The sequence below is a fragment of the Balaenoptera musculus genome, chromosome 11, assembly GCF_009873245.2.
Source record: "Balaenoptera musculus isolate JJ_BM4_2016_0621 chromosome 11, mBalMus1.pri.v3, whole genome shotgun sequence".
NCBI classification, from domain to species: domain Eukaryota; kingdom Metazoa; phylum Chordata; class Mammalia; order Artiodactyla; family Balaenopteridae; genus Balaenoptera; species Balaenoptera musculus.
The window spans coordinates 63,260,835-63,274,266 of NC_045795.1; the positions used below are offsets into that span (position 1 = coordinate 63,260,835).

Here is a 13,432-nt window from a genome sequence, read left to right on the forward strand (position 1 = left end):
TTCACTGGATGGATAAATTTCACAAAAAAGAGTATTTATTATTTCCAAAGGTGCTCCTATATTATACTCTTTAATTATAAAGGGGAAAATAGTAACTTTACATTGGAGAAACCTGGCAGACACCAACTTAACCAAGTGACTGAAGTTGACAATGCCAGTAATGGGATAAACGAACATTCCAAACAGAACTTCAGACAAACCCAAATTGAGGAATATTCTAAAAACTTTTAAAATATTCAAAAATGTGAAGTTTATAAAAGCCAAAGACTGAGGAACTAACTATTCCAGATTAAAGGATACTAAAGAGATACAACTCAATGTAACGCTTGATCTCAGGTTAGATTCTGGATCAGAAATTTTCTTTTTTCTACAGAGGACATTATGTGCACAAGTGGCAAAATCTGAATGAGGTCTGTTTAACAGATTAATAGTATTGTGTCACTGTAATTTTCTGATTTCGATAAGTACACTGAAGTCATAAAGAAGAATGTCCTTGTTTTTAGGAAATACACACTAAAATATCTAGGCACAGGGGGCATGATATCTATAACTTATTCTTTAAAAGTTAAAAAGAAATTAAGAGAAAATGTTAAGGTAAATTTGGTAAAATGTTATTAACACTGGGGAATCTGGATGAAGGGTTTAGAGGAATTTTTACTGTTTTTAACATACATCTGTCACTGGATGTGTATCACATGAAGAATACATAAAGAACAGTATTCTTGCAGTTTTCCTGTAAGTCTGAAATTACATCAAAATCAAAAGTTAAGAACATTAAGAAGAAAAATTTATATATTTTCATTATGGTTATATATAAAACTAGATTATACCAACTTATCTGTACTCAAAAAGTCTCTTAAGTTTCTGACTAACTTGATCATGGTCCTGAGGGAAGAACAACATTCCTTACAGGTCTTCTAGCCCAGTAATTCTATAATGTATTTACTCTCCCACTTCTCAGATAGTCCTATATCCAAATCACTTAAAGTAACTTTTCCTAAACAGAGTCAAGACTTTTTTTTTTTAAAAAGTAACTTCATGAGGTATGGAAACATGGTCATTATGTCTTTAGGGGAAATAGAATTAAGAGCTCACCCAAAAGAATAAAGTGTCAAAATGACTTCATTCAAAATCAGAATGTTTAGAGCAGCCAGATTCTGTACTTTATCATTTAGATTAGGTGTTGGCAAACTTTTTCAGTAAAGGACAAAGCAATAAATATTTTAGGCTTTGTTGGCCATCCAGTCTGATGCAACTACTCAACTCTACCAGTACAGTGCAAAAGCAGTCACAGACGTATGTAAATGAACGAACTTGGCTGGGCTCCCAAAACTTCATTTACGAAAAAAGGCAGCGGGGCAGATTAGGCCAACCCATAATTTAGATGAAAGTATTATCTGATAATAAAGAAACCAGGCTACTAGGAAGTTTTAGACCATGTTTGCCTTTTATCAAATGAGATTCTTATTACAAAAATTCAATGTAGTTGTACCTAAAATAGTGCTCTTTGGGGGCAATTCTGTATGTTAAACAAAAGGATAAGTAATACTGATCCTTTTGAAGACAGAATAATGTCTACTAAGGATTTTGAAATTTATTACAGAAATTCAGGGCACATCATTTCATTTTGAAATGTTGCATAGCAGATTTCACATATTAGTTAGGAACCGAAATTCCAAGCAGTGACTCAAAACTTGTTTTATTTTTTTTGACCACGCGGCTTTTGGGATCTTAGTGCCCCGACCAGGGATTGAACCCAGGCCCCCAGCAGTGGAAGCACAGAGTCCTAACCACTGGACCGCCAGGGAGTTCCCCCAGACTCAAAACTTTTCAGTTGAGTAACTCTCTGAATTATTTAAAACTTCTGTAGAGAGTTCAATGCTTAACTTTCTAGGAAAATAATATGTTTAATTAAAGGTAATATCTGGAGAATAAAGATGAAAAAGATAATAAGGATGGTTCTTAAGAAAAGTCCAACTTATCACATGTACAAAATGTCCCTAAATCATCTAATCCAGATGTAACTATAACTACTCAGACTTCACTATAAGGAGACACACATCCTGTAACCTAAGTGTTTATAAGAGAGGCTCTGGAATCACTAGCCATCACAATCTCTCAGCTGTTTAATTGCAACTGAAACTGCCAAATTCACGGGAACCTTACCTCTTCTTCTCATGATCCAAATGAAGATTTTCCAGTCAAGTTTATAATTAATCATCACTTATAAACAGCTGTTTTGCCCTGTGAAGTCTCGGGTATATTTTCAGCATGAGGGGTGATGTACAGTAATTCCTTTTACAAACAGAAATATATGCACATGTCCCTGCTGAAAATGTAGCCCAGTTAATTTGCATGTGAAAATGAATACATGCTCATGTGTAGCAATGTGCTAAGTGATGTTTCTTGTTGAGGTCTACTTTAGGAGTCAAAAATGTGTAAGCCTTGTGGAGCCAAGGCAGTGGTCCTGTGTATAGAGGTATAGAAAAAGTAGCTCACTTAATCCTTTCTCGCCAGGAGTCGGGATTTTCCCAGAACGACATCCATTGTCGGCAATGGACGCACCAAAATAACGCCGGTGCCAGTGAGTTAACCACCTCTGTCCTCTTTTCACCTATTATATTTTTCATGCATCATCCAACTTCCCAACCATCTTCCTGTTTTCTTCACAGAATGCACGCTAGGTTCTTGTTTTTCTTCAGCACGAAGTTGAAAATGGAGTTGAGAAAAGGAGACACATGGTCAGCTGGTGATGTTAACAAGCTCCTTGCTGCCCTGAGAAGCTAGATGGAAATGGTTCAAGTTACAAGGGGGATCATCATCAGATCTGGGAGGACAAAGAGTAATTCATGAAGCTTCATTCCCTTCCCTCCCACCCGCTTTCATTTACTGATGATCCCTATAGTCTGCCTTCACAGCAAAATCAAGATTAAGAAATCTGAAGCAACCTCTTTCAGTTCTTCACTCCATCCAGTATGTAGAAAGGACAAGTGGAACACATGTCCAGCAATGTTACAGTGGCCCGGGAAGGTCAGGGAAGCTTGGAGTGGCTAACATAACCACAATCTTAGATCAATGCTTTTTAGTATAATCTTGAAATTAACACCAGCAACTAACACATGCTTGGTAACAGGTGCTTAATAAAGGTTGGTTGAATAACACATTTTCTTTTCTGCCAACGTCTACTTGAACACACAGGTGGAATTCAGACAGAAGTAGTTAACTCTTTCAATGCCGGGAATAGGATGGATATATAGTAATCACATCAAGTCGTTTCTCTAAAACATGTTCAAATTATGGGTTCCCTAGCTGAAGTATATTTTTTAAGGACAACTATAACCGGTTTTGAAATTAGAACCATGGTGAATGTTAATTAGAATGATAGATGAATTAAGAACCCCAGCACCAATGCATAACAAAACATCACAGTTCAGGCAAGCAAAAACATTTCTCAGTAATGCAATTCTAGATGGGTAATGATTCCAGAGCAAACTATAAAGTTTGAGGAAGGAGGATTTTATTTAATAACTTCTTTGATGCTAAGAACTGGGATAAATCCAAAATATGAAGGTTAAGAAGAATATATTTTAGGTACAAATAAAATTTTAAACCTCAAGTCAAGAGGATCATCAGTCTACATAGTACTGTGCAACCACTTCGATCTTTCAGATAGGAGTGAAGAGGACAAGCAAGGGAAGAAATAATTTTGTAGGACTCAAAAACATTTATGTCTGGAGTGTGAGTTTAAAGTACCAGTTATATCTAATTGAGTTAAGGATATCCCAGAGAATAATTTATATCATTACAATTATAATTTAAAAAAACTACCATACAGAGAAACAAAAATTTACTTATTCCAGATTTTAAGAAGAGACAGGTTTTTAAGAAATTAAGATGATTATGTCTTTTTTTTTTTTTTTTCTATATTACGTCAACCAGAGCCTTCTCAGGCAAAAGTGAACTACTAGGTCTACAACCCCCCTCTCTATAAAACTATGTCTGTAAGGTCTTTTCTACCTTCACCTGAGTGCTTGTCTCCATTTCCACCTTCCTTACTGAGCCAATCATAGTACAGGCTCTACTAGCAGTCTCCAAACACAAGAGGGACTTCGTTCAGGGACTCCTGTGACCTCACAAAGCAGGCCTTAAATAAAGGTTCACACAGATGACTGTCTCAGCAGCTCTTTCAATTAATTGCAACTCCAGTTCCTGCGTTCACATGTTGTATCATAAACAGATTTACTCTGAATCTTTCCTTTTATATTTATAAAAAGGTCAGATTTCAAATAATAAGGCTGAGTTTATGCTGAACTGTAGGTGATCAAAGAGTAGCATGAGTAAGAGCTCAAATGGGTAAATGAGAGCTGAAACCACACCATACTTAAAGAAGGGTCTCAACACAGTAAATTACAAATGCAAAAATAAGCACAGTGCACAACCAACCAACTACTCATTCTGCTAAGTGTAAGGATAGTTCCCTATGGGTCAAATGGTAGGATATAATGGGTGAGCTTTCTGGTCATAATTGGGAACAGAGAAGACTCAGGTGTCCATTTTGCTGCAACTCTGTATTCTTGGTTTATCTGGTTGCTTCGCCTCTGGCGCAAGAAAGGAGGAACAGAAAAACAGAGGCTAGGTAGTAACCTGTTCCCACAGGGTCCTCAAGACCTGGATCCCAGGATCCCACTTACAATCAGAATTTGCCACATCTCTCCTAGGCTCATCCTGTTATTCACTTCTGTGTTTATCCAAGACCCAGACTGGGTTCTCTGCAAAGAAAACCCTGCACATCATGCTATATACTTTAACAAGTGATTATGCAAGTATTAGATGTAAGGGTTCCAGAACTCTGTATTTTTCCTCTCGATGACATCTTCTGGCCAGAGAAATAGGCATTTAAAAGCAGGCCTATTTCAGAAACAATAATAAAACTGAATATGAACTAGCTCCATATAATGTTGTTTTACTGGAACAGATATTTATGTTCAATAGTTTGTTTTTGTTTGTTTTTTTGTCATGAGACATTCCACCAAGCTAACAAGCATGATTCTATAGCTTTATATGTTCAATCATTTTTGATGAGAAGTTGCAAAATTACCTTAGCTTCCAATTAATTTTATTTTTAATTAATTTCTAGTTAATCCAATAAATTAATTTCCAATTATTTTAAACATTCATTTTTTTCTTACAGACTCAAATGTAGAATCCATGTTTGTTACTCAAAGGATTTTTGTTTTTAATGTAAAGACCACTTGAATGACTGAATTTACTGTTGTGATATACTTTTGTAAGCAAGGAAAAGGGGGATGTTTGTATATTAGTTTGGCTGGTATCTCTGGCCAAGGTTTAAAAGACATTATTTATTTATAAAGACATTTATAATTAGCTGACAGAGAGATAGTATTCCATTTTTCAAAAATACATATAGCTAGAAAAGTAGGTAATTCGACTGAAGGTTTATAGAACTCTAAACCTGGGTAATTCAGGTTAAAATGAACAGAAATGTTTTCTTACCTTTAGGTCTTTCCAACTGTCCAGGAGCTTGGTGGCCAAATCACTTATATCTACTGTTTTATCTGGCTGTTCCTGGCTCCTCTCACTCTCCACATCAGATACACCCTCCTCTTCATCTTGGGATGGTGTTTCCTCAGCAATAGGTTCATCTAGTTTTGTGCCATTGCTCTCTTTAGGCTCTATTTCAGTGTCAGCCTCTGGTTCACATGTGGGTAGCTTACTGGCCTCCACAGCAATTTCACTATCAACTTTAGATTCAGGCAGCTGTTGTGTGAGTAGCTGTTGTGACTGTAACTCTTCCTCTTCTTCTACAGGGACGTTTTCTAACTGGTCAAGGTCCTCTTTGCCATCCTTGCCTTCTAACTCGCTGGTAGCATCAGAGATCGCACTGTCCATGCTATTTTCACTTATAATTTTAAGTCTGCGAAACATTAGCTTCTTGGGGGTGTCTGTGTCAGCTTCTATGCTCAGCTTGGTGGAAGGATCAGGTGTGTTGAGCGGTGTGTGAGCACGTGATGTATTTTCGCTAGAATACCCATCTCCTTCACTCAGCTGAGGGACAGCAGTCTTGGTTTGAGACCAACGTTGAATAATAGGAAGTACTTTGCTTTCCTCCAACATATTTTTAGTAGGAATGGGTAAATGTTCCAAAGTCTTTATAATCTGATTAAACATAATTTAAAAAAAACAAACATCACTTTGTACAGTTGACTTTTCAAGCCTCTCCATGGGACTCAGATCAATTCTGCAAAAGCAGTGGTTTTTTTACTGTCTTATTAAATTAAGACCTAAATCTTGTAACCACAGACGGATTTAAATGTCATAATATTACTTTCCTCTAGTATGGAAGGAAAAGTGTTTGATTTTTTATTTTTTTATTTTTTTGGCTGCACCACGAGGCATGTGGGATCTTAGTTCCCCAACCAGGGATCAAACCCGTGCCCCCTGCAGTGGAAGCTCAGTCTCAACCACTGGACCACCAGCGAAGTCCCAGAAAAGTGTTTTAATAAGCCTGACCAGCAAGAATAAAATGTGGAGCAGGTGACTGCTCACACACCAAATAGGACTAATTTAATTAATATTCTCCACCAGTAGTTCTCAAACCCAGGTAGATTTTTAAAAAATATAAACAATACTGGACCTCATCCTGGGTATGTTTTTCTAAAAAGTTTCCCAAGTGACTGTGATAAAGGCTTGGGAACTAAGCAACAATATATATTTAAATGTCTTGCATACAAACAAAAAATGCAGATATTACTTAACCTCCTTAGCCTTTGACAAACAGCTGTCTAGCAAAGAGAGACACTCGCTTCATCCCGAGATAACCACCCCCACCCCACACTCTGAAATCCAAGAATTTCTTCCAAAGTACTCCCCCATTGTAGTTCTACAGAAACCCCAAGGCTTCCCCAACTCCTACTTATTGCTGAGTCTCCTGGGAGAAGGATGGAGGCAAGACAATCACTCATTTGCCCACTCACGTTTTTGTTTTTAGAAGTATATTATTAAATGACTTTGGGATTATATTAGCACTTATGATTAAAAAGAACTACATTTAAATCAAGTTAGAAAATATTGTGTATTTCATGGGACGGTATAAATATAACAATTCCACTAACAACATTGTCAATGAACATCTATTTAGATCTTTTAAAACAATTTACTCCTCAAAATGTTCTTACTCTTGTCATCCAGAATTCAGCTCTTCATAATTTTTTAGAACCCCAGAATTTAAGTTCCATATGGTTTCCTATCTTTTTAAAACTACGGTTTTAGCAACACACTGGATCTTTCACTTAACTATGATACTAGTATATCTTGCTCTTGCAGTTCCCAACTATGTAGTACTAAGCTTTAAAAGACACCATAGGGAAAACCACTGGGCAAACTCACTTCCAGCAAGGTGTATGTAAAGTTACAGTTATAAGAATGATATTGGGATGATAAAATGATGTAATTATTTAATATGAGTAGTAAATATAGTGCTAAATTCATTATCACTGATATTATCACAATACCCTCAACCTAAATAATAAATATAGTGGTCTTAAGAAACAAGCAGGTCAGCTGAATGTGAACTGACCTCTTCCTGAAGCTTCTGGTTACTTTCCCGGCCATCACCTAGTTCTGCCATCCAGATCCACAACAAAGACAGCCCATGACGTTCCAGAAAGGACTTCAGGCAAGACTGCGAATGTGTGTTCTTCCATGGGGGAAGCGAAGCAGGATGCAGGGTATTGGGGGGTGGGAGGAGGGAGACACATAATACCAGAGAGAGTGTTAAAGAGGGCCCACAGAGAGGACTAAACAGTTCATTTATATTCACAAAGAAACCTAGAAATTCTATTTTGATTAATCTACTAGAACTGTGCAATTAATGAATGCTTTAAAGTGAGAGATTATAATCTTTTTTGATACTTAAAATGTCAACCTGGACTTTACTAAAGTTCAAATTTTGAAGGACTAAGAAAAAAATTATATTCACCATTTTTACTGAAAAAGCTAAAACTATAAAAAAATTTAAAAATCTTTTCTTATTATCCAACTTTTTGTGGAATATTTAATAAACTGGAGTAAATATGATTACTGTTAAAATTCCTTGCTTTGAGATCCTGTGGTAAAAATGGCCTTGCCATGCTAATAATCAAGTGGTGGTGGGGAGAGACCCTCTATCAAGTGTCATGAATTGTTACACACACACAAAAAATTCCACCATGTTCTTTGACTAGAGAGAAGACACACAATATCTACTAATAGATTAAATAATGCTGCACTCTTAAGACATTTTTAAGAGTACAAGTTTTCAAAGTCATATAGAACTCACATATCCATTTTAAAAACGAGTAACTCTTCTCATATCAGAATTATTCCTTTTCCATTCATCATTCTGGATTGTAGTTTAAATGTCCCACCTCAAGTTCAGAAATAAAAAATAAATTAATATCAAAGTGTTCACCTGTATGAGCTTGAGACAGGTAAGCTTCTGTTCCAAAGTTTCAATTCTAACCATTAGCCGGGATAAGCTGAGCACCTGGTTTTTATCAGAGAGACCCTCACCATTCTCCATCAGGGCTTCTAGCTCTCCATCCACCTGCCACAGCAAGGAAAAATATCTGGTTATAGACAACAACAACAACAACAACAAAACCCCCCCTAATCTAAGAATCAAACAATCTGAAAAGATGCTCGACCTCACCAGTAATAAGGAAAACTAAGACCACAGTAAGAAACCATATTACACTCACTATAAGAAGTCTGATAAAATCAAGTCTAGGCAAAGATGTGGGTCAAAACAAACTTTTGTACACTGCTAATGAAAATATAAATTGGTATGATCAATTTGAAAAGCATTTCATTCAATCATCAAATATTTACCAAGCACTTATACATCAAGTATAGTTCTAGGTGCTGAAGACATTGCAATGAAGCAAAACAAAAAAATCTGCCTTTATGGGAGGAAGAAAAATTATATTAAGTGAGAAGTATGTCAGGGAAAAAAAAAAGTATGTCAGAAAAACTAAAGCATTGAAATAAAGCTTGAAAAATAAAATATTTGTATCCCCTATGCCTAGCCACTGTACACCTAAGAATAAACCCTAGAGAAACTTCTGCACATGTGTACTCTGAGAATCAGAAGAATGTTCATTGAACAGCCATTCATAAGAGCAAAAAACTGCCAACAACCCAAATGCCTGTGGCCAGGCTGAATAAACCGGCATGTTCACATAATGGCATATACCACAATGAAAGGAATCAAGTGCAGCCAAATGCAACAAAAATTATCAATCTTAGCAAACATAATGTTATGTAAAAAACTAAAGTTCCAGAATACTGCATGCTGTATGAATCCATTTCTCTGCACCTCAAAAACAAATTTTTTATAGATACATACCTGAAAAGTCTATTTTAAAATGGCAAGGGGGACTTCCCTGATGACGCAGTGGTTAAGAATCCACGTGCCAATGCAGGGGACACCGGTTCGATCCCTGATCCGGGAAGATCCCACATGCTGCAGAGCAACTAAGCCCGTGGCCACAACTACTGAGCCTGCGCTCCAGAGCCGAAGAGCCACAACTACTGAGCTCACATGCTACAACTACTGAAGTCTGCACACCTAGAGCCCGTGCTCTGCCAACAAGAGAAGCCACCACAATGAGAAGCCCGCATACCACAATGAAGATTAGACTCCGCTCATCCCAACTAGAGAAAGCCCGCGCACAGCAACGAAGACCCAATGCAGCCATAAATAAATAAATAAATAAATAAATAAATAAATGATTTTTTATTCATTTGTTTGTTTGTTTTTAAAAAAGGGCAAGGGAGGTAAGACACAAAATTCAAAATGGTGGTATCCTCCAGGAGCTATAAGCAGAGAGAAGGAAGCAGAGAAGTGCTCACAAGCACATATAAAGTATAATTATAGTCTTTATAACTTACATAAATTCTTTGTTCCAAAGATATTAAATAATAGAGAACAACAGCAACAAAAAACAAGGTTCCAAAGGTTGTTTTCTAGCTGTGTTGCAGCAGTTATAAAAGATATAAAGACACCCTCACAGAACTTACTATCGGGGAGATAAAATTAACTCATATGAAAACGAACAATGAAGCATTAACTACAAATGTTAATGTTTAAAAACCTAAGAGGTCTAAGATGAAGGGAGTGCTTAAAATGAGAGTCACCAGAAATGAATTCACCGAAGTGGGGTTAGAAATAGGTAAGATAAATACAAGAGGAGGGAGGAGGGAGGAAGCAGAAGGAAAAGTCTGAACAACCGGAAATGGAAAATTAGGACAGTGCATACTATGCTCAGCCTGGCTGGAGTGGATAAGGTGCAGTGAGGAATGGAGAAAAATCTTATCAAAAAGAAGGCTGGTGTTAGAACATCTCAGATGTAATATAAAAGAATCTGGATTTGATGAGACTAAGTAAGAGAGCTCTATTACTGAATCCCAAAAAGGGAATAATATGATCAAAATGGAATTTGAGAATAATTAGTCTGACAATAACAGGATGAAATCTAGACAAGATAGAGATTGAAGGAGAAGAGATATAACGATAGCATTAAATCAACTTGACATGAAATGATAAAAGTACAGAATGAGCTGATAATAAATTAGAGAAAAGCAAATCTAAAAGAAAAAATCTTGAAATTTTCTGTTACTTAACTGGCTAAGTGTCTCACTTAATATAATTTTAGGCAAGGCATTGAAACATTTCTATTTCACATTATATCCCAAAACTCTTTTATTAGGGTATATAGAACAAAAATAAATGAGAAAATATAAAATGCTGCCTGCAAGAAGTTGAAGATACATAAACTCATTTCCTTCTAAAAAGTACATTTGAAGCTCATCCTTTTTCGTTTCCAGTATTATTTCTTAGGTTTTGAATAGATTAAATACATGAACAGAAAAGCCAATTTATAGTTAAATCTTAATGTAAAACAATTTCCTTAAAGATGTTTTTTCCTTGCATATCCTAAATGTAAAAATTTCCTGTGTCCCAAATTCCAGAGGATTAGCATAGGAAAGACCAAGGGCTTTAAAATACCACTTTCCCTCTCAAATACAAGAATCTTGCTTTTGACAGTTTTGAGATGCAAATATTCACTAAGCTTATATTTCCTTTTGGGGTTATTTCCTTTTCATAATTAGGCATGTAATCTTTAAAGTTAAAACTGAGTTGTTACTTTCATTCATCAATTAACTGAGTAGATATTACTGTATAAAAGGCACTACTGGGATATAAAAAAGTAGCATTCTTAAGGAAATAAACAGTAAAAATGTAGAAGTATAAATAACAAAATTTTGCAAACAAAATACAGAAGGTGAACAACCTTTGAACATTCCTACTATAATGATAACCTTAATGGTTGTATTACATAAAAGTAAGCATGCCAATCCTAGTGGTGATATGATACAGCTTCCATAATTTTGGGTACTCAAGTGAACAATCAATTGTGGAATTAATAACTTTTAGGACATCTGCAGGGGAGGAAGCCAGGAGATGACTGACATTGATTGCTTTCATTAAATTTACTAAAAGTATTTATTTTTCATTTATGGGTCACCACCTTCGAAAAAGGATTTGTGGTAAGTATAAGGAGGATTAGGATGTATTTTAATAAATTACTGATAAATGAAAATTTATATGTATATAGACAATTCTACAGCACTTAAAAATTTATTCTGTTAATTACCTAATCAGTCCAAGAAAAATGTTTATTCTTTATTTTGGGGTATGAACCGTCTTTAATGGATCTAAAGCACCATTGTTAATACATTCTGATAAATATAACATACATATAGAAACAATTAGTAAATAAACAGGTTTAATAAACAAACAGTTGAGCAATATCCATGGCAACCAACACTCAGGTAAAAGGGCAGGGTGGGGGGATGGGGAGGATACTGTCAGTGTTCCTGAAGTGCTCCACGTGCCCCTTCCTTGTTATAATACCTTCTCTTCTTAACTCTAGAGATAATGTCTCCTAACTTTTTAGGAAATAGTTCTGATTTTTAAAATAGGTTTACTACATATATTATAAATCCCTAAACACTATAATTTTGTCTGTTTTTAATCTTTATGTAAATGAAATCACACTGGACAAAAAATCTTTGTGCCATGGTTCTTTTTCAATCAACTTTACATTTTAAGTCATCATTTTAAGCAATCATTTTTGCATGCAACCATAAGTTTCTTTATTTTTGTCACTAGTTTTTCATCATATATTATAATTTATTCATACTAATGTTAATGGGTATTTGAGTTGTTTCTACTTTTTCTAATGTAAGCAATGCTGCTGTGATTCCTGATGTGCATTTTAAACAAGTCTCTCTCTGGTTATAGACCTAGGAGTGCAACTGCTGGCTCATATAGTATACATACATTCACCTTTAGTAAATAACACCAAAGTGTTTTCAAAAGTGATTGTATCCATTTACACCTCCACCACCAGTGTATGAGATCTATTGTTCCTGTGTATCATCTGACTTAATTTTTATCAATGTGGTCAGTATGCAAATAACATCTGATAGTAGTTTTAATTTGCACTCCCCTGATTACTAATGAGGTTGAACACCTTTCCACATGTTTACTGGCTATCTGGATTACTAAAGTGTCTATGGAAGTTGCTTATTTTTCTTTTGGGGCTATTTTTTTCTTATTGATTAGACAGAGCTCTCTATATATTCCAGATACTAGGATTTGTTTGTTATCTGCTGAAAGCAACTATTTCCTTTCTTATGTGGCTTTTCACCCTCTTTATTGTGTAAATTAGTTACTGTTAATTTGTTTCACAAACTCAAAAGAGATTAAGGTAAATTTCAGACTATTCCCTGTTTATAATTTACAAACTACAAATAACATCAGATAATAGTAGGGATTTATTATACCTCCATCAACTAAGTATTTAATTAAGTACCTAGTTTGTGACATACCCAAAGAAGACAATCACCTGTCCTGGAAGAGCTTACAGTTTTAAGTGGATAAACTGTATGTACATAGCTTCAATCATAAGAGCAAGGAATAAGAAATGTTCACCAATCAAAGGTTAATATGGGGGGACAGATGCAGACTACAGTGCCATTAAAATATTCTTGTTAATAGTTAAAATATGCAAAACTATATTTTAAACTGCTGCTATCTTTTCCTTTCCATGGCATCCCCTACCCAAAAGAATTCCAAAAACTAACACTTGGGAATTTCTTTCTTTCCTTTTTTTTTTTGGCTGTACCACGCAGTTTGCGGGATCTTAGTTCCCCGACCAGGGATGGAACCCAGGGCTATGGCAGTGAAAGCACCGAGTTCCCTGCCAGGGAACTCCCTAACACTTGGGAACTTCAAGAGGTGCTACTTTTGTGATTCTATTCAACTGTACCTGACCAAAACTCAGAATCTAAGCAGCCAGCCGCA

General features: G+C 35.7%; 1 protein-coding gene across 4 annotated transcripts in view; it reads right to left on the reverse strand.

The window, feature by feature from the left end:
• SETD2 (SET domain containing 2, histone lysine methyltransferase) overlaps nt 1-13,432 on the reverse strand; it is a 119,624-nt gene that overhangs the window by 47,449 nt on the left and 58,743 nt on the right. For 3 of the 4 annotated variants that reach the window (XM_036867939.1, XM_036867938.1, XM_036867940.1), the window contains exons 10-12: nt 8,471-8,605; nt 7,598-7,717; nt 5,515-6,177 (exon numbers count right to left, since the gene is read on the reverse strand). In XM_036867939.1, the coding sequence (XP_036723834.1) occupies nt 5,515-6,177; nt 7,598-7,717; nt 8,471-8,605 (918 nt within the window). Of the gene's footprint in view, nt 1-2,614; nt 2,784-5,514; nt 6,178-7,597; nt 7,718-8,470; nt 8,606-13,432 lie in introns of all 4 variants that reach the window. The other variant, XR_005021739.1, reaches the window with a different exon arrangement.